The 26134-nt window shown below is 47.5% G+C and overlaps 1 protein-coding gene across 10 annotated transcripts in view; it reads right to left on the bottom strand.

The window, feature by feature from the left end:
* The window catches only part of KDM2B (lysine demethylase 2B), a 119111-nt gene that overhangs the window by 45466 nt on the left and 47511 nt on the right, over window positions 1-26134 (bottom strand). For all 10 annotated transcript variants that reach the window (XM_061384759.1, XM_061384757.1, XM_061384760.1 and 7 more), the window contains 3 exons: window positions 25130-25245; window positions 19380-19506; window positions 16600-17084 (listed from right to left, as the gene is read on the bottom strand). In XM_061384759.1, coding sequence (XP_061240743.1) covers window positions 16600-17084; window positions 19380-19506; window positions 25130-25245 — 728 coding nt within the window. The remainder of the gene's footprint in view (window positions 1-16599; window positions 17085-19379; window positions 19507-25129; window positions 25246-26134) is intronic.

The following is a 26134-nucleotide window of genomic DNA, read 5'->3' as shown; positions in this document are numbered from 1 at the left end:
GCTTTACAGGGTAATCCTGACTTTAGCAGCTTTTGGTGTTGTGTGCAGCCAACTGCAGAACCTCATCAAGGTGTAAGATGTCACTCCGCTGAATTATCCCTATCCAGTAAGGCAACCAAGATTCAGAAATGCTCAAAGGACTTGGATGCCATCCAGACCAAGAGGGCAGAGCCTTGAACCCTGCTCTCCGGCACCAGACTTCCTGCCCCATGACCATGTCATGGGATGCATCCACATGGGATTTGGGGCTGAATCCGCACCATACCATAAGAAAGTGTTGAGGGATGGACAGGGAACTGTTACTGGTTTATTCTGACCCCAACCACTAATTTTTGGATTGCACAAAAAACACTCCTGCAGAGACGTCCAAGGACAGAGTAAGTTGCATAGCAGCACTTAACAGGAAGTGCAAAAGAGCTCAGAAGATAAATGTAGGTGAAGATGATTTTAACTCACTTTCCCTAGTCTTCACCAGAAAGAATCCAATTCACTTCTAATTTATTCTCCTGATTTTCCTGCTTTAATTTTCAATTGGTTGCCTGATTTTTCAAACTGTGCTTTATTACCTCAAACACGCCTGAATAACTCCCTCCTCTTCCCACGGAAGGAGGCCAACAGCGAGGTCAGGGGCTTGGGCTCCGGGTTCAATTCTCAGCACGTACAACTTTCTCCAAGTCCAACAGTCAACGTCAATGATTTATAAACGCTGTTTTTATAAAATGTCTTGGTTCACTGCGATATCCCCCAGCCTTACACAATGACTAACCTACGGGAAGCCTCCAGTAAATATCTTAAAAAAATGAAGCCACAAATCCCCAAAGAGGGACTTTCTGCTGAATGTCTGACCTCAAATCTGTCAAGGTTGACACACACAAGCAAACTCTGAGAGACTATCACAGCCAAGGGGTGAGAGAAAGCACACAAGGAAAAACTGAGGAAAAGTGAATAAATTATACACTTAACAACAATGTATCAATAATGTTTCATTAGAAGTAACAAATGCACCATATTAAGGTAGGATGTTAGTAACTTGGGGAAATAGGGTGTAGGGTATGTGGAAACTCTGTATTATGTGCAGAATTTTTCTGAAAATCTAAAACTGTTCTAAAACACAAATCAACAATTACACTTCTAAAACAATTTTAAAATAATTTTAAAACAATAGCGATGAGAAAATAATCATTTTAAAAATGCTAATAAGACAGTAGTAACAGTTACAATAAAGGAAAACAGGATTCTTAGGCTGCCAATTTTGCTAACACCTATGCAGCATATTTAAAAAATAATACAACAGAAGGGAAACAAGCAGACACGATTCATCTTCGGTATGGACTTCACATGGAGCATCAGAGGCAACCAAAAGCTGGGGCAGTGGCAGCGATCGTGCCTGGAGGAGGGAGTATCTGATCACTAACATTGTTTTTTGTTTGTTTGTTTTGGGGTTTTTTGGATGCACCACCAAATCTTAGTTCCCCAATCAAGGATAAAGAACCCGTGACCCCAGCAATGGAAGTGCAGAGTCCTAACCACTGGATTGCCAGGGAATTTCCACTGACGTTGTTTAGAACTGCCAATTCCCGGTGATGATAAAAAGCAAATCAACTTTTTATCAGCTTCATTTTTTAAATTATGGCTTTCACAGACACTGCACCCCTCAGAAGTTGCATCCGAATGGGCCATTTCCACAGCCCTCTCCCCACCTTGGTCCACCTCTAGGAGTAGGTGGAAGCAGCCAGGTTGAGAGAATGTACACATCAGGAGGGCAGGCACCTCACATTGTGTTGAATGAAAGGATGGGAGTAAGAGGCCCTGAGGTCTTGCTCCGCAGCGGGCACCATAATAAACATCGCATGTCCACACTCTCATCCAATCCTCTTGGCCACCCTGTGGGATGAACGACCATTTCCACAGGGCAGATGAGAAGGGCAGGGCTCAAGGGGGGAAGGGAACTGTTGACTAGCACTCAGCCAGGAAGGGCTGGAGGCTCTTGATGACCTTGGCTCTTTAACCTTGGCATCATTCAGCCCGTCTCTGAAAAGGGAATGGAACCATGTTCACAGTAACACTGTTCACAACAGCCAAACAGCAGGAACAACCCAAGTGTCCACGGATGGATAAATGGATAACACACAACCCATGGAATATTATACAGCCTGAAAAAGGAAGGGAATTCTGTCACATGCTATAACAATGATAAACTTGAACGACGTTACGCTCAGTGAAATAAGCCAAACACAAAAGGACAAGAACCACATGAAGCCACTAATATGAGGTGCCTAAAGCAGTAAATTCATAAAAGCGTAAAGTAGAAAGCTGGTAGCCATGGGTGGGGGGAGGGGACAAGTGGGGAGTTACTGTTTAATGGATATGGAGGGGATTTTCTTACTTTAATTTTTTTTCTGGATATAGAGTTTTAAGTTCAGGAAGATCAAAAAGCTCTGGCTATGGATGGTGATGGTTGCACAACAATGGAAATGTACTTAATGTCACTGAACTGAATGCTTAAACATGGTTAAAATTTTATGTTATGTATATTTTACCACTGGCTGAGGGGTGAAGAATCCACTCGCCAAAGCAAGGGACTCGGGTTCAATGCCTGGGTCAGAAAGATCCCCTGGAGGAGGACATGGCAACCCACTCCAGTATTCTTGCCTAGGAAATGCCATGGACAGAGGAGCCTGGTGGGCTACAGTCCACGGGGCTGCAAAACAGTGCAGACACTACTTTGCAACTAAACAACAATATTTTTAACTATTATATTTTAAAATATTTTTATCTATTTTTAACTGGGGAGGAAGAAGTGGGGCAAAGCAGTCCCTCCCTAAGGAATGGATCCAGGACTTCCCTGAATGGTGGTCCAGTCGTTGGAAATCTGCCTGCCAATGCAGGGAACATGGGTTCGATCCCTGGTTGGGGAAGATTCCACATGTTGAGGAGTAACTAAGCTGGCGAACCACAACTGCTGAGCCTGAGGCATGCCTAGAGCCCATGCTCCACAACAAGGAAGCCTCCACACTGAGAAGTCCACGTACCACAACAAAGAGCAGCACTCTCTCGCGGCAACTAGACAAAGGCTCCCTGCAGCGACAAAGACCCAGCACAGCCATTAATAAATAAAGGAATGGATTCAAGACCTTCTAGAAAGTACAAGTTGGGCACATACTACCTCTCCAGTTAAACTTTTGCTGTTATGCCTGGGACGACACTAGTTTTAGAGTCAGAAGATCTAGGACAACCTGTGGGATCTCGGGTAAGCCACAGCTTCCTAACGTGTGGCCCTGGGGTGGAGCAGCGATGTCTGCACCCTGATAGGAGGCTACAAAGCTGGAGGTAATTTTACTACCATTCTTAGGAACATTTGTTGAGTGCTTGCCCTAAACGTTAAAATGATCTCAACTGGGAGACTTCCCTGGTGGTCCAGTGGTAAAGAATCCACCTTCTATGCAGGGGATATGGGTTCAATCCCTGGTCTGTGAACTAAGATCTCACACGCCGTGGGGCAACGAGGCCCACAGGCCACAACTAGAGAAACCTGCACGCTGCAATAAAGACCTAGCAAGCGCGGCCAAAAAAGAAAAAAAAAAATTCTACCTGTGGGGTAGGACTGATTCTCCCTGTTTCACAAAAGCAGAAACTAAACTTGAGAGGTTCACTGATATAGTTCAAGGTCACAGAGCTGAGAGGTGGGCAGAAGCCGGCATTGACCTGGTCCATCTGATGACAAGCCTAAAGAGTAACACTGGGAGGTAAAGCCTCAGGAGATCATGGCAGCAACCTCTCCAGCTGATCCTACCCCATTATTAAAAAGACACCTAGGAGAAAATCTTGGCTTAGAGTTACCATTCAACTCGCAAATACAGAAATGAATCACAGTCACCTGTTCTTTGCCAAGAAGAGAGAGAATTAATTTGACTACTAATGCCTTTACAAAGCATCTCAAACAGCTCCCCCAAATCACAGAAGAGGTCTGTGCCCCCCCATATCACAGAAGAGGCTTCCATGACCAAATTGGGCCTGCACAACCATGAAGTTTTGCTGACATTTCATGGTTCATACTAACCCATATGAATTTCACACCCTCCTCCACAATACATCAGTTTGTTTTTTCTAAAAATGTTTCCTGCCCACCCCCCAAAATCATTAACACAAAAAGAGCTTTTCAGGAAGATAGTGCATGTGTAACCAAAGCTTATATGGTTATGAATACATGTACAGATATCTGGCCATGTGGTTGGGAGGGGGCGGGGCAGAGGACTTCCACAGGACTTTCTGCCCCCACCCCCCATCCCAACCTTTAACTCTAGGCTAGGCATGACAAACTCAAATGCCTCCAGGAACCAATCAGGTAAAGTGAAAAATATAAATGGACCAGAAAGACAGAGAGTGGTGTGGTCACCTGTGGCAAACTAGAGATCACATGCCCTATTTAAAGATAGCAGATGCTTTCTAATTTCAACCTACTAACCTCCTGTGGGAATGAAAGCCCCACTAGATCTCTGATTTTCAGAAGAAACCAAAGATCCAGAGTTTTATTTGAAATCTTTCCAATTTCAAATGTTGGCAACTGACTGAAAATTTAAAAAAAAATAAAAAACAAACAACACTTGTGAGCCAAATATATCTGTGGGCTGGCTTGGGCCACGGGATGACCAGTTTACAAAGACTACTCTGCGTATGATTGAAAATAGTTGCCTTGGTTTGGTTTGAGTTTCCTTCTGAACTGTCTCAAGATTTCCTGTCATTTCACTATCAGAGCTGGAGTCAGTGACTCACAAGCATTCAAGTGAGGCAGGCCTCTTTAGAGGAATGTCTGGTTACAAAAATCTATTACTGAAGTCATAAGTATTATTAATAATTAAGACATAATTATAAATAATAATTAAAATTAATAGACACCTCCCCAAGTATCCCTCAGTCGGGGATCTCACACACTTCCTGAAGGAAGCGATACGTCTCCACATGTGGCTGTCAGTGGCCACCAGGGGGCGCTCTGGGCTCTGTCCCTCAGGGAAGTATTGTGTTTTCATTTGTATGTGACAGGCTGCAGGAAGAGGAGATTATTCTAATTGGACATTTTCTCTCTGAGAAATAAATTGTGCTGAAGGGAATCATGTCACTGGCTTCCCTGGGCTCTGCCAGAATTTATACACTCCCTGGGGCTCTTAGAAGCAGAGACGAGGAGGCCTGGGTGCCTGCACCAGCCCAGCACTCTTGGGTTATACCATACAAGCCTTTTAGTAGGAAGCCACAGGGCCGGGTTTCTAGAAAGAGAAAGACTGGGGTCACCAGGCCCTTTCTGCTAGAAACTGCCCTGCTTTTGACCTAACAAGATAACCACAGACAATGGATAAGCTGGGCTTCCGCTCTTCCTGATGCCAACTTCTCTCGAAAAGCTTAATTAGTCAACAATGGATTCAGGCCCCATGCTCCCCAGAATGTGGCATTAATAATTAGAAACTGCATCTATAACTGTGACTAAAAATACCAACACTGTGACAGTAAAGCAGAGGCAAGCATCAGGAAAGAAGCCCTAACCACAGGCCTGTAGAGGGAGAGCAACACGGCATGGAGTAGCTCAGGCTGCTGTTGGGGAACTCGGCAGTCTCAGGGGTCCCTCCTGGCCACAGGTAAGGACCCCTGTAAGCAGGCATCAATGCACCTTGGGTCTCCCAAGATCCCTCCCTCCACCCCAGCCCAACCATCTTGTTCAGTTCAGTCGCTCAGTCGTGTCTTGACTCTTTGCGACCCCATGAACTGCAGCACGCCAGGCCTCCCTGTCCATCACCAACTCCCAGAGCCTATCCAAACTCATGTCCATTGAGTCGGTGATGCCATCCAACCATCTCATCCTCTGTCATCCTATTCTCCTCCTGCCTTTAATCTTTCCCAGCATCAGGGTCTTTTCAAATGAGTCAGCTCTTTGCATCAGGTGGCCAAGTATTGGAGTTTCAGCTTCAACATCAGTCCTTCCAATGAACACCCAGGACTGATCTCCTTTAGGATGGACTGCTTGGATCTCCTTGCAGTCCAAGGGACTCCCAACAGTCTTCTCCAACACCACAGTTCAAAAGCATCAATTCTTTAGTGCTCAGCTTTCTTTATAGTCCAACTTCACATCCATACATGACTATTGCAAAAACCATAACCTTGACTAGATGGACCTTTGTTGGCAAAGTAATGTCTCTGCTTTTTAATATGCTGTCTAAGTTGGTCATAACTTTCCTGCCAAGGAATAAGCATCTTTTAATTTCATGGCTGCAATCACCATCTGCAGTGATTTTGGAGCCCAAAAAAATAAAGTCTGAAACTGTTTCCCATCTATTTGCCATGAAGTGATGGGACCGGATGCCATGATCTTAGTTTTCTGAATGTTGAGCTTTAAGCCAACTTTTTCACTCTCCTCTTTCACTTTCATCAAGAGGCTCTTTAGTTCTTCTTGTGCCTGCCTATAAAAACCCATCTGTACTGTGTTGAACTGCATCTCTCAAGAAGATATGTTCAGGGAATTCCCTGGTGGTCCAGTGGTTAGGACTCTGTGCTTTCACTGCCAAGGGCCCAGGTTCAACCCCTGGGTCACGGAACTGCATAAGCCCCGAAGTGTGGACAAAAATAAATAAATAAAGATATGTTCAAGTCCTAATTCCTGGTACCTGTGAATGTGACCTTACTTGGAAAAAGGGTCTTAGCAGATGTAATTAGTTAAGGGGTCTCAAAAAGTAATTTTGAATAGGGTAGACCCTACATCCAGTGACTGATGTCTTTATCAAAGAAAGGAGGGGGGATTCCCTGATGGCTCAGTGGTAAAGAATCCACCTGTCAATGCAGGAGTCTCGGGTTTGGTTCCTGATCTGGGACTATCCCACATGCCTCGGAGCAACTAAGCCCATGTGCCACAACTACTGAGCCTGTGCTCTGGAGCCTGGAGCCACAACTACTGAAGACCATGTACCCTAGCGCTTGTGCTTCGCAACAAGAGAAGCAACTGCAATGAGAAGCCTGTGCACCACAACGAAGAGTAGTCCCTGCTTGCCACAATTAGAGAATAGTCCACACAGCAACAAAAACCCAGCACAGCAAAAAATAAATAAAATTGTTTTAAAAATAAGAGAAAGGAGAGATTTGAACAGAGACATAAAGGAGAAGGCCATGGGAAGACAGAGGCAGAGACGGGAAGGACACAACCACAAGCTAAAGAACTCCAGGCAATACCAGAATCTGGAAGAGCAAGGAAGGATCCTCCCCAGAGCCTTCCCAGGGAGCACACCTCGATTTCTGACTTTTAGCCTCTGGAACTGTTAGAGAATCAATTTCTATTGTTTTAATCACCAAGTTTGTGGTCATTTGTTATGGCAGCCCACAGGAAACGAACACACCATATGATGTCATAGTGCATCACAATTAAAGGGAGCTTCCCTGGTGGCTCAGTGATAAAGAATCTGCCTGCCAATGCATGAGACTCGGATTCGATCCCTGAGTAGGGAAGATTCCCCTGGGGAAGGAAATGGCAACCCACTCCAGTATTGTTGCCTGGAAAATTCCATGGACAGAGGAGCCTGATGGGTTAGAGGAGCCCTGTCTTGTCCATGGAGTCGCAAAAGGAGTCGGACACAACTTGGAGACTAAATAACAACAAACATCATGATTAAAAGCTTATTAGCTACATGATTTGGGCAAATCACCACATCTCACTGAGACTCGGGTTCCTGTCTAAGAAATGGATTAATAACTGTCTCCACCTTGCCAGGATCATAACGCATGGAAAGTATTTGGCATGTGGATAATGCTCAATAAACGTTGCGTGCATGCATGCTAAGTCTCTGACTGTTTGTGACCCTATGGACTGTGCCAAAGTCTTCTGCATTGGCAAGTTCTTTACCACTCATGCCATCTGGGAGCAGAAACAAATGTTAGTCAATCTCTTCTGGCTTATGCCATATTTCCAGTTGGGATATGCTGTCCCCATTCTCTGTTTGCAGAATTCATCCATTTAACAAGATCTAAGCATAGGGGGCGGAGAAGGCAATGGCACCCTACTCCAGTACTCTTGCCTGGAAAATCCCATGGATGGAGGAGCCTGGTAGGCTGCAGTCCATGGGGTCGCTAAGAGTCGGACACGACTGAGCGACTTCACTTTCACTTTTCACTTTCATGCACTGGAGAAGGAAATGGCAACCCACTCCAGTGTACTTGCCTGGAGAATCCCAGGAATGGGGGAGCCTGGTGGGCTGCCGTCTATGGGGTCGCACAGAGTGGGACATGACTGAAGCAACTTAGCAGCAGCACCAGCAAGCATAGGGGGGAAAATTTTTTAAGTTTATTTAGTTGGAACGACAGTTTAAAAGCTGATTTAGCTGCACAACTAGAGGGGATAAAAATGTGATTCAGGGACCAAGAAGCTAATTTTAAGCCAAGGGCCCCTAAGTGGCATGGATCAACATATCCATTTTTCAGGCCTAGGGGTACACAGGTGTCTAGAACTCAGATCTTCTGCCCCTCACTGCTCTCCTTCATTCTCCTGAAGTGGTATCAGCAGCAGACTCAGAATACATATGGCTTAGGTGACAGGCCTGTCTCATTTATCCCTGCATCAATGCTCTATCCGTTCACAGCTCATCCAAAATACCAAACCCAGGGCTCAGTATAACATGCAGCCCCAGGCAGAAGAGCCTCAGCGACTACTGGAGGCCTGACCCCCTGACCAGGCTGAATCTGGTTGTCCCCTGTTTTCTATATTCTGGGTCATCTTCAGGGTGAACAAAACAAGCTGTAGCCCCCCCACTGGCTTCCCACCTTCTGGCTCCTCTGAAGCAGGCAGGGTATGACGGCTTTTAAAAAGCCAACAGTGTTGGAGGTCTGGGTTCTACATCTCACTGTTTCACAAAAGAGCAAGACCCAGGAAGGGCAACTTAGATAAGCAGGTGTGTTCTCGGGGGCAGACCTGATGACCCCAGGGAGAAAAGCTGCACACACCTTCCTTTTACAGTCATGAGTTTCACACACACTCTCACAATTGACCCTTAATGAGCCTGCTCTCACTCCACGGTATCAGTGAGCTCAGCTCTAGCTCACTGAGTACTTAAAGGCCCTGTTCTAAGGCTTTTTAAATATGTCACCTCACTAAACTCGATGAGGCATGATTCCTTCTATCCCTATTTTACTACATTCCCCCAGAGCAGTCAGCTGATTAATGGATGGTGCAGGGGAGTCAACCCGATTCCAGAACCTTTGGTCTTAAAAGATTATACCTGTTTGGGTGATGCACTCTTATTTTGGATTGTTTCCTAGTTGGGTTTTGATGAAAGAGCAATACCATTGATCTCTTTTTTAGTGTTTAAAAATAAAAACAGTAACACCTGAAAGCAGTCACCCCTCACTGTCTCTTTCAGCTCCTTGATTCCACTCTGCCCCACAATTCTATGCAGCCCCATAATTCTGTGCAGTCCCATAACTCCATGCAGCCCCATAATTCCTTGCAGACCCACAATTCCATGCAGCCCCATAATTCTATGCAGTCCCATAATCCCACACAGACCCACAATTCTATGCAATCCCACAATTCCATGCAGACCCACAGTTTTATGTGGCCCCATAATTCCATGCAGCCCCATAATTCCATGCAGTCTCACAATTCCACCAGTTGCATAACTCCGAGGCCCCATAATGCCATGCGGGGCCCACAATTCCATGTGGCCTGACAACTCCATCAGTCTCATAATTCTGTGAGGCCCTCATAGTTCCATGTAATAAGAAAGATGGTTATCCACAGTACACTGGTGTTTCCACCCCTAGCCAGATACTCTGGCAGCCAAAGGAGCACAGAATCATGTAAAAGAGAGCTTGGTATTATCTTAATTAACAAGGACAGATGCAGAATCACCTGGCAAAAACATATCTAATGAAGACTCTCCCATGTCCTATCTCAGTGGTGACTGCGCACTTAGGCCCAAGTCCTCACAAGCTTGCAATGCATCTGGTTATTTTCAAGTCATTTACAACTATTTAGAGTAATGCCCATATGCCCTCCTTCTCTCCCATCAGGAGCCTCAAGCTCTCTCCTTGAGTTCTAGTTGAAAGTATGGACTCTTTAAGGAAGGACAGCATGCAGGCCAATTCCCATCTCACTATGAACTAGTCCGTCCACTGATTAATGGTTGCCAATCCAAGAAAGAAAAGGGAAAAAGACTGCACTGAATTGAACAGCACATGTGTGTGTGCACACACACACACACACTCAAGTCAGCCATGTCTGACTCTCTGCGACCCCGTGGACCGTAGCTCTCCATGCTCTTCTGTCCTTGGGATTTCCCAGGCAAGAATACTGGAGGCGGGGGTTGCCATTTCCACCTTCAGGGAATCTTTGCCCCTCAAAATTCAGGTGCATGTAAAACTTCAGAGTATGTCCTAATTGGAAAATGGGTCATACTGGATTAGAATGAGACCTAATCTACAGACTGATGTCCTTATGAGAAGAGAAGACACACAGAAACACAGAAAACACAGACTGCCAATGTAAAAACTGTGGCAGAGACTGGAGTGAGGTAGCTACAAGCCCAGGAACTCTAAGGATTGCCAGCAACCAAGAAAAGCTGGAAGAGATGAGGAAAAATCCTCCCGTAGAGGCTTCAGAGTAAGCATAGTTTTGATTTCAGACTTCTACCTCCCAGAACCATGAGACAATTTCTGTTGTTTGAGCCAGTCTGTGGTACTTTGTTATAGCAGCGCTAGGAAACTAATACAGGTGGTAATCATTAACCCTTAAGCAGGGATAGAGACGCTGAAAGGCAGGGAAAGAGCATGGGAAGGGACGGGAGCTGGTCAGAGCCAGTCTGCCTCTCCTTTGCCTGCTGTCTAAGAATAGCTAATTTTTCTCCGAGGGCTTACTAAGAGAGCTAGGTGCTCATTACCTCATTGTCCCACACAATAATTCAGTGCCCTAGGTTCCTGTTACTATCCTTATTTTACAGTGAAGATATTCCGATTTCAATCAGTTACACATTTCTGAATGGCCAAGGAACCACAGAATCTGGGCTCTGGAGGAACAAAGCACATTTAGTCTAATATCTGAGATTGACATACAAGTAAACAGAAAGGTGATTGACTTGCTCAAGACCACACAGCAAACAGCTAAGAACAGAAATCAAAGGAAGGCATGTTTCATGTCCCCATTTCCTATTTTCCCGTTGCACACAGGCCAACATCCTGCAACCCTAGCAGAATGACTGTCTTAAAAGAGAGTCAGGCTCCGCTGGTGGCTCAGTGGTAAAGAATCCGCCAACCAATGCAGAAGACACGGGGGTTCAATTCCTGATCTGGGACTATTCCACCTGCCTTGGAGTAACTAGGCCTGTGAGCCACAACTGCTGAGCCTGTGCTCTGGAGCCCAGAGCCCCAACCACTGAGCCCACGTGCTGCAACTACTGAAGCCAGTGAGCCCAGAGCCTATGTTCTACAACAGGAGAAGCCACCGCAATGAGAAGGCCTGCTCACTGCAACTAGAGAAGGCCTGCATGTAGTGACGAAGACCCGGCGCAAACAAAAATAAGTAAGTAGTTTTAAAAAGAAACAGACACAAAAAAGGAAGCTTTAAAGGGACAAAAAGCAAGTATGAACCAATTAAAAAAAATATATATATATATATGTTTATATACATGGATGTGAGGGAAAAAGCTCCAAAAGTATGTTCAGCAGATGACTAACAGAAGTTATTCTCCAGGAAGTCAGAACTGAGGAAGGAGACATTTTCTATCCTGTAACCTGTAATGTTTATTAAAAAAAAAAACAAACACCAATCACTTAAGATTATAATATTATACTCAAAACTTCTTTTTTCCCCTTGGCCATGCAACGTAGCTTGCAGGATCTCAGTTCCCCAACCAGGGACTGAAAACCCAGGCAACAGCAGTGAAAGTCTCAAATCCTAACCACCAGGCTACCAGGGAACTCCCTACACTTACAACTCTTAGACAGGTGAACTATCCAGAATAAATAAGTCCATAAAGACAGAACGCAGGTTGGGGTGAGGGGGGAAATAGAGCCTGACTGCTGATGGTATAAGGCTCTGCCTAAGGTGATGAAAAAGTTCTGAACTAGACAGAGGTGGTGGCTGCACAATACTGTGAGTGTACTTAACACCACTAAACTGTACACTTTAAAATGGTGAAAATCGTAAATCTTCTTTCTTGATTCTAAGCTGGTGATCTAGTCAGTATAATTAATCAATAATGAAAATGGTAAATATATGTTACCACAATTTAAAAATGTACATTATGAATGAAAGAAAAAAAAATGAATTTCTGATAAAAGCTAAAACCTAGCCATCTGGAGACTGACATTAATATTAATACTTTGGGGAGTGTCTCTAATCCCAGGGGGTCTGGTTACCATGAGCCACCATTAGCAGCCATCTCTGAGGCCTCAGAGAAAGAGACAGAAGAAAAGACATCATCTTTTTGCCACAAAAGTCAAAGATCATGACTGATCAATCATCAAGGGGGAACCAACACTGGTGAGAAACACAAATCGTTCAATAGTAGTGGGAGCAGGGGGCATCAGCTAAGAATTCTATCTGGAACCCACATTCCTGAGCTGACTTTTATTTCTCAGCCAGTGCAAAAGAAACCCCAGCATCTGAGAGGAGAGAACAAAAGGACCTATAGCAAGCAGCCAGGAAGAAGCTGTTCGCCCTCTGTGACAACACACTCATTCTAGAAGCTAGTCTTAGGTTCAAAATCTCTTCTGGGTCTCTAGGGACGGGGAGGGGCTGATGGCCTGACCAGACAGCCAGGAAGTAGCTCTCCCTACTCTGGAAAAGGTGATTGGTCCACTTCCCCCATGCAGGCCACACAATACTCAGAGATGAGAACAGAGGCTCTGATTTTCCTGGGGCTTTAAGGAGACTTGTCCACCCAATTTATAAGCTCTTTAGCCTGAAAAGGCTTTCCTCAGACAAGACTCAAGACTATAAATATCTCTGAAGACAAATTAAGTCAATAAATAAGCTAAGTTGGCTAGATTATACCAAAAAGAGATGGGTGAGCCTAATGGTAAGCCAACATTCAGAAGGCAGTAGGGAATGGTGGGGACTGGGGTATATAAGATCATTTGTTACTCATTTCTTGCTGCTACAGTCAATAGGGTCACGAAGAGTGACTAACTTTCACTTTCAGAGTCAGTCAGAAACATAAGCCAGGATACCCAAGATATTTTAAATAACTCTTGATTTTTTTTCTTTTTCACTTACTCTTCTGATTTTTTAATGTTGGCTGCTGCTGCTGCTAAGTCGCTTCAGTCGTGTCCGACTCTGTGCGACCCCATAGACGGCAGACCACCAGGCTCCCCCATCCCTGGGATTCTCCAAGCAAGAATACTGGAGTGGGTTGCCATTTCCTTCTCAAAAGCATGAAAGTGAAAAGTGAGAGAGAAGTCGCTCAGTCGTGTCTGACTCTTAGCGACCTCATGGACTGCAGCCTACCAGGCTCCTCCGTCCATGGGATTTTCCAGGCAAGAGTACTGAAGTGGGGTGTTAATGTTGGCAAATAATTACAAAAATATGTTCAACACTGCACAGGTCAAATGCCATGCCTAGAGGCTAGATTTTGTCCTAAGATTACCAATTTACAGTTTTTGTCCCAGGACCAAATAAATGTGTTGCCTGTTCTGTAAAGAATGCCATTAATAGTCAACTTAAGACCTTCTCCCTAAATTCAGAGTGGCCTCTAAGAGAGAGAATCAGTTTCTCTACAGCAGCCAAACAAAGCATGGTCTAGGAGGTAAGCGCATGGACTTCCCCATCAAGCAGTACATGTGGCCTTGAGCAAGTCACTTAACCTAATCTGTATCTCAATTTTCCCATCTGTAAAATGGGGGTAACAAAAGTAACACAGAGGATTGCTAGGAGGTTTAAATGAATTTATATATGAAAAAGACCTATAGGAGCACACAGTAATTGAAATCCACTCATTATCACACATCATCATGAGCTACCACTGAGCCCCAAGGTGGGGGTTGGGGACGAAAGAGGCTGGGCTCCTTGAAATTTGTCTAAGCTCCTACCCTAGGCCTCCTTCACACTACCACGGGGCCAAGGCTGAATCTAGCCTCAGAGGGCCATCAGGTGGGCACAGGTGAGGGCTACAAGGGGCTGAATCCTATCCCTAGAAAGAAATCTGACCAACCAGGAACTAGCAACACTGCACATGGACATAACAAAGTAAAAAAGGCTCCACAACAACACTTCCTTTTCAGATGAACATGTGTTTTTTAAACTCATTTACAACATTTTGGAAATCTAATGCTATTAGTGATGTTATTATTGATGAAAGTACCTTGCTTTCATTTTATAGGACCTTAGAAGAGAAAAGTAGCCACAATGCACAATTCTAAGGCTTCCTTTAGGAAACCCAATATCTAAAACTCCATTCCACAAGATTAGAGGGTCTTAAGCTGGGGTTCAGGAGCAGGTTCAGGAGTCCAAAACCCTCTGATACTGCGTGCAAAATTTTGTGTGTATATGCGTACTTTCATGAAACTCTCAAGAGGTCAAGCAACCTCCCAATCAGTCAAGAATCAGTTTTAAAAAGACCTATTTGAAAGTAAAGATATGCTTTGTGGGGATATTCATCACAAAGTTCTTTTACTTGGCAATTTCCCAGAGTCATAAGATCTGAATTCACAGCATCTGCAGGGAATAACCTGCTATATAAAGTGAGACATACCTGAATTAATGATCCTGTACACCAGCTCCCTCTGCTGGTGGCACCTGTTAAGCTACCTGACACAGCCCCAGGTCTCACCTCCACTAGACCCCAAGAGTTCAGCCCCTGATCGCTGAGCACCTCAAAGGCAGCAGAACAGTCTTAATATTTCTATATCCCAGGATCTGACACAATGTTTTCTAAGTGAACAAATGTACAAATGAACTAATTAACAAATCCTGGGTTGAGTTTGCAGCCATCAAACAAGAGACATGAATTCAGTTTTCAACTCCAGTGGGCAGATGATTCACTTGAGAATCAGACATTGGAGAAGGAAGCCCAAATATCTCTGAGGCCTCACAGCCAAAAACCTTATCAATGCCGAGATAGGAGGCAGTTCCACACAGTGATATCCACACAGGCACTCTGAAGGCTTCATCCTGACCCTACTGTCCAGATATAGGTGACAGAGCTGTCCCCGCAAACAGGTCATTTTACCTCTCTGAGTCAACTTCCTTGTCAGGTACCTACCACCTGCTAAGCCCTGCTACCTGGCAGGTAGTAAGCTTTCAACAGGGCTTTCTTGGTGGCTCAGATGGTAAAGAAACTGCCTGCAATGCAGGAGACCAGGGTTCAATCCCTCTGTTGGGAAGATCCCCTGGAGGAGGCAGTGGTGACCCACTCCAGTATTCTTGCCTGGAGAATTCCATGGACAGAGGAGCCTGGAGGGCTATAGTCCATGGGGTTGCAAAGAGTAGGACATGACTGAGCAACTAACACACACACACACACATAAGCTTTCAACAAATGTTATGATTACTACCAGACAAGGTCTCCCAGTATATTTCCTATTTCTTAAATACACTTCATATTTGTAGTCTGCCTAGAACAGCCTTCCTCATCTGAAGAACTCTATGTAATCTCTGAGGCCCAACTCAAATTCCCTGTACATAACTGTCCCAGAGCCCTGGCCCTGATGTGGCCAATGAATGTCCCCTTACCCTACTCCCCTGACCTGGGTACACACAGGCACTCAATTCCCTGCCTCCCAATTTCTTTTTGGCCACACTGCTAAGCTTGCAGGATCTTAGTTCCCCAAACAAGGACTGAACCCATGCCACAGTGGTGAAGTCATCAAGTCCTGGAGACCACCAGGGAATTTCCTCCTGATTTCTTTACCTGCCTGCTTCTCATTCCCCTGTGGCCAACACAGCTGGTGCTCAACGAGCTTGCTCAATAATTAGGCTCTGGGAGGGAGGTGAGAGAGAGGTGGGAGGAAGGTTCAAGAGGGAGGGGACATATGTATACCTATGACCGATTCATGGTGATGTATGGCAGAAACCATCACAATGCTGTAAAGTAATTATCTTCTAATTTAAAATTTAAAAATTAATAATAATTAGGCTCTACTTAAAGACCTCTCAATCCTGGTGGCCCACCTGAGATGGTCACTTAGGGGACAACCAGGATGAACAACCTGTTCACATGAAACAGAGGCATCCTCTGCGGTAAAAAAGCCAGCCCAGGGCAGCAAGTCTCCCTGAACATGATGTCAGGAGTTTGTCCCCAAGCCCAACCACAGCACTACTGGTACACTCTAAGTAGTGACACCCTACTGTCCTCAATGGCTGGGATTCTCAACATGTCCTAAGACAGAGATCATTGTCAACTGCAGAGCCAACTTCCACTATGAGATCCCCTTGCAGGGATCTCAATCGTGGCCTCTACTTGGACACCCCAGATGGGCTTGTTTGGACCCGAGGTCCCTCTCCAAGCATGGACGTTCCCCCCAGGACAGTCTGTCCCAAGCTCCCTGGAGCTGAGCTACCCTCGAGAATCTGTATGTTGAACAAGACCTGCCCAACCCTCCTTAGCTGCCCAGCCCAAGGCAACCCCCTTTGCCCACCTTCACACCCTCCAGGAGGGCCTGGGGGTCCTCGATGCCCTCAGGGACACACTTCTTGTTCTCCGGGAGGGATTCAAGTTTCTCCACCAGAGCTTTCAGGCCCTTCAGTTCAAACTCGGTGAGGTGGGTCCATTTGGCAGAGACCTCAGTGGCAGGAGAGCCGGTGGGCGTCTTGGGGTAGTCAGTGGGCATCGTGGCAGACTTCACGCTGTCCTCTGACTCGTTTGACAGAGTCCTTTTGAGGAACCGCATGGCAGGGGCTTTGGGCTTCTTCCCAGGGGCCTCCTGGTCCTCGGACGGGGTGCTCGTGGGTGAGGCAGGGCCATCGGTGGATGCTCTGGGGGTCTTATCTGCACCCTCCTCCTCTTCCTCTTCTTCCTCCTCTTCCTCCTTCTCCTCCTGGGGCTGCTGCTCACAGGACTCCTCCTCCATCTCCAGCCAGGAATCAGATGAGAAGCCGTCTATGCTGGGCTTTCTTGGGGCATCTAAGAATGGGGTCGGGGCAGGAGGCGTGGAGGGAGAATGTCACAAGAAAGAGATGAACACCCCAAACTCCCTGCTGGAAGTCCCTGGAAGCCCCACTTGCTGTGCCTCCCTTTCCTCTGCACACTGAGCTCCTTCTGACATTCTAATGGCCTCTGCCTCCCTCAGGCCCTAGAAAGACTGCCATCAGCCAGACACAGCTCTGCTTTTCCCCAGTTGTGTGTATCCTGACAGGTTGCCTCACCTCTCTGAACACACCTGGTACTGTATCTTTCAATATGGGAAAAAATAAAGCAAAAATGAGCAAATATTAAACGATTCCATTCATATCCAAAGTCCAGAACAGGAAGAAACTACATAAAAACAGAAAGTAGATTCGTGGTTGCTTAGGGCTGAGGTCATGGGCTTGGGCCGAAAGGACATAGTAGCTCAAGGGCACAGAATGCCTTTGGGGATGATGAAAATGATCTAAAAACTGACCGTGCTTGTGTCTGCACAACCCTGAGAACACATTAAAAATCACCGAATGGTACATATTTAAAAGGGTGAATTGTATGATATGTGAACTATATCTCAAGAATGCTCTTTAAAAAATTTAGGCACAAAATATTTCCCTTGAACACTCATAGTGAGCATTAAATAAGGCATCACAGAGCATTGTTCCTGGCACACAATTAGCTCTCAAGAAATGAGGTGTCCCCCAAATATCCCCCCTTCTCTTTGGTAGGGGGAAACTGGCAAGAAAATTGAAGAGAAACGTGGGTACCAGTGACCCAAACGTTACCATAAGACTTCCTCTCAAGCCTGGAACAGAATAAGGAACTTTCTTCTATGGCCCTAAATTTCCAAGTGAGAGTGGTGACCCTCTCTTTCCTGGTCCTGCGGACTGCCACGAAATCCACCTCTGGTCCCCAAGGGAACATGTAGCTACTGCAACCATAGAGGTCATCACACTACTTCAGGATCATTTCCCATCTGCTACCAGGCTGGAAGCTCCCCAAGAGGAGCCTGTTAAGGTCTGGGTATTTTTGAGCACCTGAATCATCTAACAGGGATGAAACCACCCACCCCCCCAGAACCCCAGACAGAACTGAATTTCCAAAAGGCGCTCCCCAATCAAGACCCGCCCCCCCCCCCACCAGCTGAAACATTGGTTCTCCATCACATGTCAGGCCTGAAACCCCTGGAAGTCAGGACAGTAGTCAAGGGAAGGAAGGAAGAGGTTTAGTAAGAGGGAAAAAACAAATCTAAACATCTTGTAAATCGCAGCAGAAATTGTTCAGGCCCTAAAGGAGATCGGCCAACCCCATTTTTCTATCCCATGATGAGAAAGATGCAGTGAGTGCAGCACAGTGACTCTAGCATCCAGAAGAAATCCTCGACTGTAGCAGCTCAGAGGCTGAGGGGAAGAAGCATATTCTTCCTACAGATCGCTCTTCGAGGCTGTCACAAGCTACATACAACTTCAGGGTGGGTGCCTGTGAGCCAAGATTCAAGGACTGAGCCATTTGTGGGGGGAGTGTGATGTCCCTTTAAGTAATAGCAGCTGGGCAGGGCGTTGCAGCTGCAGCTATAAATGCTCTCTCCCTGCCTCTGTCAAAACCACCCACCGCTCTGCCAAGCTTGCACCCCCAACTCTGGTCAACTCCTCCCTCTGGCTTATAACTGGCCTGGGTTTTGGGGAACTGGTTGAATCTCTTAGGACTGCTTCTATATAGACAAAAATCTAACCTCTAGTGCAGGGAGAAAAAAAATCAGTTGGTGGCCAGGGAGGGACTAAAAAAAATAGAATCAGGAAACTTTGCTCGGTGGGGAGCCTGTCTCAGTAACCATGCCAGGGGACTAGCCCCTCCCCGCCTCTGTATAATCAACCAGTAAAACCTGGGGGCCACCAAGATGACTCTGTTGGAGGTCATGATTTCCTTCACTTAGGACTATTTCAAGTGGGAAGCTAAGAAGGATGACTTCCCTGCCCCTCCTCAAGAGTCTCTAGGAATCTGCCCGATAACACTGGCTCAGAAGAATTCCTGGAACCCAGGACTCCCAAAGCCCCACTGAAAAAAATTACTTCTGGGAGGGGATATATGTATACGTATAGCTGGTTCATTTTGCTATTCAGTAGAAACTAACACAACATCAAAAGCAACTGTACCCCAATAAAAATTAATCTTTAAAGATAAATAGAAATACTGACCTAGAGATGGAAAAAAAAAAAACAATACTGCTGAGAATTAAAAAAAAAAAAATTATTTCTGCTGCAGCTGAGCTGTTGAGGCAGCCGAGCAAGGCTCACTCACCAATAAGCATTGATTCTCTCTGGTATTCCTGAGTGAGGTAGGACCGCTGGGTCATACAGTACACGTATCTCTCCAAGACATACCAGCACATCTCATAGTAGAAGGGGTAACGGAATTTGGGCTGCACCTGAAAGCAGAGATCCAGGAGCAGAGGTCAGCTTCTGGAGGGCAGAAGGGAAAGGCGGGAGAGAAGGGCACTGGGATGGGGTATGGGGGAGTTCCTGGGAGTGGGAGTCATTTTCATCATCTTAGCAAGAGCACAAATGGTGTGAAGGAAAAATGCAGGGGGGGGCGGGGGTATGGGCTGGAGGGAAGCGCTGAAAGGGGCAAGATACCAGCATGCACGAATGAGGAGGAAGAGCGGGGAAGAGGCCTATGTGAGAGCGTCATTGCAAAGGTCCTCGAGCTTTGCACAGGGAAAGCTGTACAGGGTCCACTTTGTGCTTCGGTGAGATGCAGAGAAACAGAGGTGTCCCCTGATCTGATGGCGGAGGGCGCGGGTACCTGCGGCTGCGAGCCCCTGCCTGATTCTAGCTACCACAGACACAGGCTCCTCGCCCATTCTCAAAAATCCTTGCATAGATTCTACCACCGCTCCTTCCCGCCTTGAAAAACAGAAATCAAACCCCAAACCTTACCCGTTTGTAGACAGGCTGTCAAGTATCTCCTGTACTCAAGAGAAGGAGGCCACAACAGACGGACCAATGAGGATGGAGGGGGTGTGGCCTCTCATGCCATCAGGGGCGGGGCCTCAGAGGGGCCCACCTCCTACGCCTCCCCCACGACATCTGGCACTGCCAGCCTTAGCTCCACAGAGGACTCCCTGTGACACAAGTCCCACGTGTGACCTGGGACAGTCCTAACACTGCAGGACACACCCCCCGGGTCTGGAGCAGGCGTCCAGCTGGAGATCCCCTTTTGACTGTTTCTTACAGGAGAGGAAGTATAGGTGCTGAGAGTTTGGTGCATCAGAGCTGTGAAAAGGCCGGGGGCCCCAGGGGGATTCCAATGGTTGGCAGCACGGACTCTATACGGATGAGATGGCAGCAAGAGATGGGAAAGAAGCAATAAAACTGATGGCCCTGGCATGGAGGAGCCTTCCAGAAACTACATCCCGAGAGGGCGAGGGTGGTGGGAGATGGTCCGTCTCCCACAGCTGGGCCCTCTTCTCTGAGACCACTCATGGCTCCCACATGTCCACATTCACTCCTGGACCCTCTCACCGAGCATGCATCAGCCTTGAGGGACCTGTGTGGCGGCCAGAGACCCCTCCTCACCTCTCCTGTCCTCTAGGAACTCAGGGAATTGGGTGTCAAGGAAGCGCACTCTCCCACCTTGCTTTGCTGACAACCAACAGGTGAGATTCTACATCTGGGAGGAAGGCAAATACAGGCAGACCTAGATGCTCCATCTACTCCATCATCCCTAAAATCCGGTCTTCCTGCCTCTCTTGATGTCTACCTGGATAAGGCCCCCTCTCTGCTCTCTGAGAGTCCCAGTTTCAGTTCCCATCCATCCCAGATCCCACTGACTCAGTTTCCTGACTGCAAGGCCCTGTCCCCACTTCTCCCATTTGCATCCTGGGTCCATCTGATCTCCCTGCCTCTGGGGGATGGTATGCTTTAGGATGAGATCCTGGCTGCCGCATGCTTTTGAGCTCCTGGGGAGATGCATGGAGTTGGGAATATCATTTAGCGGTTTCCTTGGCTCCAGCTTACTTTCCCAAGAACCCCAGTTTTATTGCTGGGAGAGTATTCATCGTTTTTCACAGTCATTGGATCAGTGTCCTCCAGAGTTTGAAAAGGAGAGAAGCTCTTGGGCCTGAGGCTGTCCTGGCCTCCTGTGAAGAGTTTGGGGAGGAGGTGGTTCTCAGCCCCACCCCACCCCTACTCCAGAACAAGGGCCAAGAGATTTTGAAATAAATCATCAAAACCTACAAAGCAAGTTGAGGACAGGCAGGTCTGCCTCTTCTCAGACCCTCCCTCGCATCTCCTGACTTGATTGATAAAACTCTCAAGTTGCTTTTGACTTTTCAAATTTGGGAAACCGTCTGAGCCACTTGGCCCTGATGGGCACCAAGGTACCTGAGAATCTTTCTAGATTAAGAAAAAAATTGTTTTGTAGTTCCGGAGAGGAGGATAAGTCTCCCCTCATCGTTGCTGAACCCAAGGGAAACCAGCTGGGTGAAAACAAATGCTGATGAAAGAATTATTTTTTGTTTTTGTTTTTGTTTTTTTTTTAATTTTTTTTTTCCAAGAGAGCACCGCAGGAAACAAAATTTGCAAAGAATTGACTTACAAACAGGTTGTCGCCTTCCACCCTTCGCCTTCAAAAGGTTTCAGCCACATGCCTGGGAACATTAAACACACGATTGCTCAACATTACTTGTTGACACATTCGGAGCCTCACCAAATTGAGCTGATCATCGAAAGGCAAGGCAGTCAGAAAGCATGCAATGCTCCCAGCCTAGGGGAGTAATCAATCTCTCAGCGGGTCTCAAGGGGTCAGTTTGAGTTCCCAAAGGTCCATTCGAGTGGCACCTGGCCTAAGCCCTTCCTCCTGGAGCTGAGTGACCTCAGGCGATCAGAACCAAAGATGTTTCGGTGCATCTAGAACCCCAAGGTCTCAAGGACTTGAGAAACTAAAATATGAGGGTGGGTGGAAGTGTCTTAAAAATTGTTTTTCTCCTGGAAAAAAAAAAAAAAGTCAATGGAAAAAAAAAATCCAATGGTAGGGGAAAGGTGGGAGGAAGGATAAATTATCTGCAATTTCCAAATAGATTCGCTAGCTGAGAGGGAATGGGGCATGTTGGCATTCATTACCTTTCCTGAGAAGGCTGTTTTCACTAGAGCCATTGGGCGGGGGAAAGAAAGATAAATATGAGAGACGGCAGTTTAGTGATCAATTGGACCATTCCTATCCTTTATCAAGCCAACTGGAGTTAAAATTTAAAAATATGGAGTGAGAGTTGTTGAGATGCTATCTTCAAATAATAAACATGCGACACATCCAGTCTTTGGTTAGCTCTTCACCCCTCTGCTTATCTTTAGAATGAGAGGGGAAAGATGGTCAGGAAATGAAAAACCCAGTCCCAGAACACCTGCACCTGTTCATGCTTGCTTTATGGGCAGCAGGGTGGTCACCTCTCATCCAGACGAGAAAAATTCAAATCATGAGAGCCAGACATGCTTCCTAAACATAAGAGAACATTGGGGTTCCCCTGATGTCTATGGGGAGGTCCCCCACCTTGGGCCACAAAGGCAAATGATTTTTCTAAATCAAGCCCATACCCCAGGGCTTAGAGACTGATGGTTTCCTCTGTCCCGCCCCCGGCATTTGGTTTCCAAGCAAATCCATGTTTTCGAACTCTCGAAAAACTATTTTTAAATGGCCATAACCTTCTTAAGAAAGCTCACAGGGATATAAAAAATTAAGCTGTAGCAAGCTGACGAGGAGCAGCCCTGGCATTTTATCTGGCTTCCAGGGCTCTCTTCCCAGCATCTTTTGTCTGCTTTGGCTCCTAAGACATAAACAATCGGGCCTTGTAGCCAAGCCCTCTCCAAAGACCAGAAATCAAAGCAGATTAAACAGCCTGCTGCTGGTTCCCGCCCAGCCTGCGCCCCATTCCCCCCACCCCCACCCCCGGCCTCTCCCCCTCAACCCCCCGCCCATCCACCTGCTTCAGGAAACCAGATGGGATGCCCACTGAGACAGGGAACAGTGGGCCTTAGGGGAGGGGGCCCTGCCGTGCTCATCTCGATGTAGGCGCGATATTCCACAGCAGCTCAGCATGGCGCTGGGGGTTCCACTCCATTACCCTCCCTCCCACCTCCTGCTGATGGGGGAGGGCAGCTGGGCTCCTAACAGAATGACGACAGGACCCCAATCCACGGAGAAGTAGGATCCAGATTCCCTCGGGGGGAGCGGGGACAGCTGCCAAGTGAGTTTCTGTAGCCTTTAGAAATACCCCAGCCTGACTCGGGCTTTCAGGAATTGCCTGGAAAGTTGTGTGCTTGACTTCTTTCTCCTTTGCTCTCCCACACCTACCCGTCTGCTCACAAACAAACCGGTCCATTCTTTAGGGGCTGGCCAAAGGACAGTTGGCCAGAGTCCCAGACAGCTCTTGACCCAGACTACAAGTTGACCACTGGCACCCAAATGGTGCCTTTCTCTAGAACACCACGGGGCAGCAGCCTCCAGACCAGGGCTGGGACTGGCCTCACCAAAACCAGGAGAGGGATGGTCGGCAGGCAACAGAAGAGAGGCATGAAATTCCACAAAGCTGGACCCCTGGGATCCAGGCATCCCAGTAGCAAACCCACCAGGCTGAAGATATGCACTCGCCCTTGTGAACACACCTGCCCACTGAACACAGCATAGAGTGGTTCCCAGGGAACCTGTGGACGAGGCTCCTCAACACCAGGACTACTAAAAAGGTTAGTGCACACAGAGTGGCTAAGACTTTGACCCATGCATGTGATTCCAGGCAGACCAAGGCCCGGAAACAAGACCAAGAAAGGCAGGAACCCTGAGCACAGAGCATCTGCTTCTATGAGAGGGTCCATGAATGGCAACCCTCTCTGGGGCAAAAGTCACTTCCAAGGCAAAGCCTGAGATGGCCAGGTGTGGTCTACCCATACAATGAAATAGAATTAAGCCATGGGAACAAAGCACTGACAGATACCACAACTGTAGATGAGCCTGAAGATGCTGCTAGGTGAAAGAAGCCAAACAGAAAAGGACAGGCTATACGATGCCATTTCCATAAAATATCCAGAATAGGCAAATCCAGAGACAGAAAACAGACCAGTGACTGCCAGAGGCTGGGGACGGGGGAGTGGGGAGTGACGGCTACTGAGGACGGGGTTTCTTCTTAGGGTGATGAAAACCCCTTTGCATTAGAAGTGATGGCTGTGAACATCGGCACATGCTAAACGCCAGTGAATTGTGCACTTTGTGTGTGTGGATTACATCTCAATTTAAAGGGAGAAGAAACACTCGAATAACTGTTAAGAACGAAGAAGTAGGCCTTTTGTGTCCTGGCTTCCCACTCTCAGACCTGTCTCAAATGCCCGGGGACACTGGGTCTGTTTCCTGCATGGAAGGGACAGGGATTTTCAGAGGAAACTTGTGGAATGGGAACAGAGTGGAGGACCCAGGTCAGGTGTCTGAGGCTTGGACTCTGCTCCTGGGGTGTGAGGTAGGGGAGACTTTGTGTCAAGAAGACAAGGGCCCCACCCCCCCAACAGCAGCAAGCAGACACTGAGACGGAGCTCAGGGACAGTCCCCCAGTGGACTCACAGATCGACACTGGCTTCCTCAGGGTCCCCCCATGGTCAAGATCTGAGCTGCTTCCCAAGATCCTAACCCCGCTCCAAACTACCAGCACAACCATCAACCACTAACCCCCACCCCCACCCCACTCCCTCATATCCCTTTATACACATGAGAAGAAGGAAGAGCCAGAGTTCCTGACATCTTACAGTGCTTTCTCAAGAGATACTTCCTCTTCGACAAGGGGGTTTTGGGTGCCAAGGGTCTGGAGGTGAACAGAAACACCCGGGGCTCTGAGTGGAGGCTCTCGTGGGCACCCCCTGCCCCAGAGAACTAGGACCAAGACCTGGCTTGAGGCAGGGAACTCAGGAGGGACAAGGAGCCAGGAAGGACTTTGGAAGGACCGCCCCGTGTGCCCTGAGGACGAGGCAGAGCTCAGGGGCTGGCACGGTCATAAGAAAAGGAAGCCGCCTCACCCGCGTTCTGTCCTCGATCTCGTAGATCCGCAGCTGCATGGGCACGTTGAAGCTGTGCAGGATGTTCCCGCCGAACACCAGAGAGTCTACGGGAGTGTAGACTGCATGGATCCAGCCTGGGGTGGGGAAGGGCACGGAAAGAAAGGGTCAGCAGCTGGCCCTGTGGTAATGCCCCATTAGGCCCGCACGTAGGATTGAGTGGAAGGCCTGGGTGAGCACCCGAGGATGTTCAGGCTGTGTGATGCAGATAGCTGAGCTCCTAGCTGTCCTGGAGGACCCAGACCTGAAGCCCCACTGGATCACTGCAAGCCAAGACCCCTGGCTAGCTCAAGTCCAGCCAGGGGGGCAGCTGCAGACCAGCCCCTTGTCCTGAAGACCTGAGTGACAAAGTGTTATGAAAAACCCGACTGTAGACGCCAACAGAGACAGGCTGTCCCCTGCTGCTGCCAGTCAGGGAGCTGGAAACCCCTCATTCAGACTACTCATATGGCCTGAAGCCTCTTCCGCATCATTCCAGAGATGCCTCATCTCAGGAGGGGTCAAGGATTACTCAGGGATGGCTCGAGGCCATAGCTAAGGCTCCTGACATCTTGACAGAGCTGCAGGACCCAGAGGCCCTCCTCTGCCTGAGGCCACCTCCTGCCATCAAAATCACCCACGGCCCATTTCCAGGTGGTCTCTTGCACCCCCCATATCAGCTCTGAGTCTGCTGTGCCCTGCAGCTGCTGACAAGTCTCTCTTGTCTGACTGCAGCTTCTGAACAGCTTGGAGCAGGGCTTTTTCACCTCCCTGAGCTCCCAGCCCAGAAGCTGGCACTACAGTTATGAGAAGGATCCCTCTGGGCCAGGCCCTGGTCTGAAGGCATTCCAGGCCTCATCTCATCTAATTCTCACAAGATCGCTACAAGGTACATGCAACATTCATCCCCAAATCACAGATGAGAAGACTGAGGCAGAGCAAAGTGAAATCAGTTGTAAGGATTGGAACCCAAGGAATCAGCCCCTG

Source organism: Bos javanicus, chromosome 17 (assembly GCF_032452875.1).
Source record: "Bos javanicus breed banteng chromosome 17, ARS-OSU_banteng_1.0, whole genome shotgun sequence".
Taxonomy (NCBI): Eukaryota; Metazoa; Chordata; class Mammalia; order Artiodactyla; family Bovidae; genus Bos; species Bos javanicus.
The sequence above is the reverse complement of the archived record's forward strand: the minus strand, read 5'-3'. Positions and strand labels throughout refer to the sequence as shown.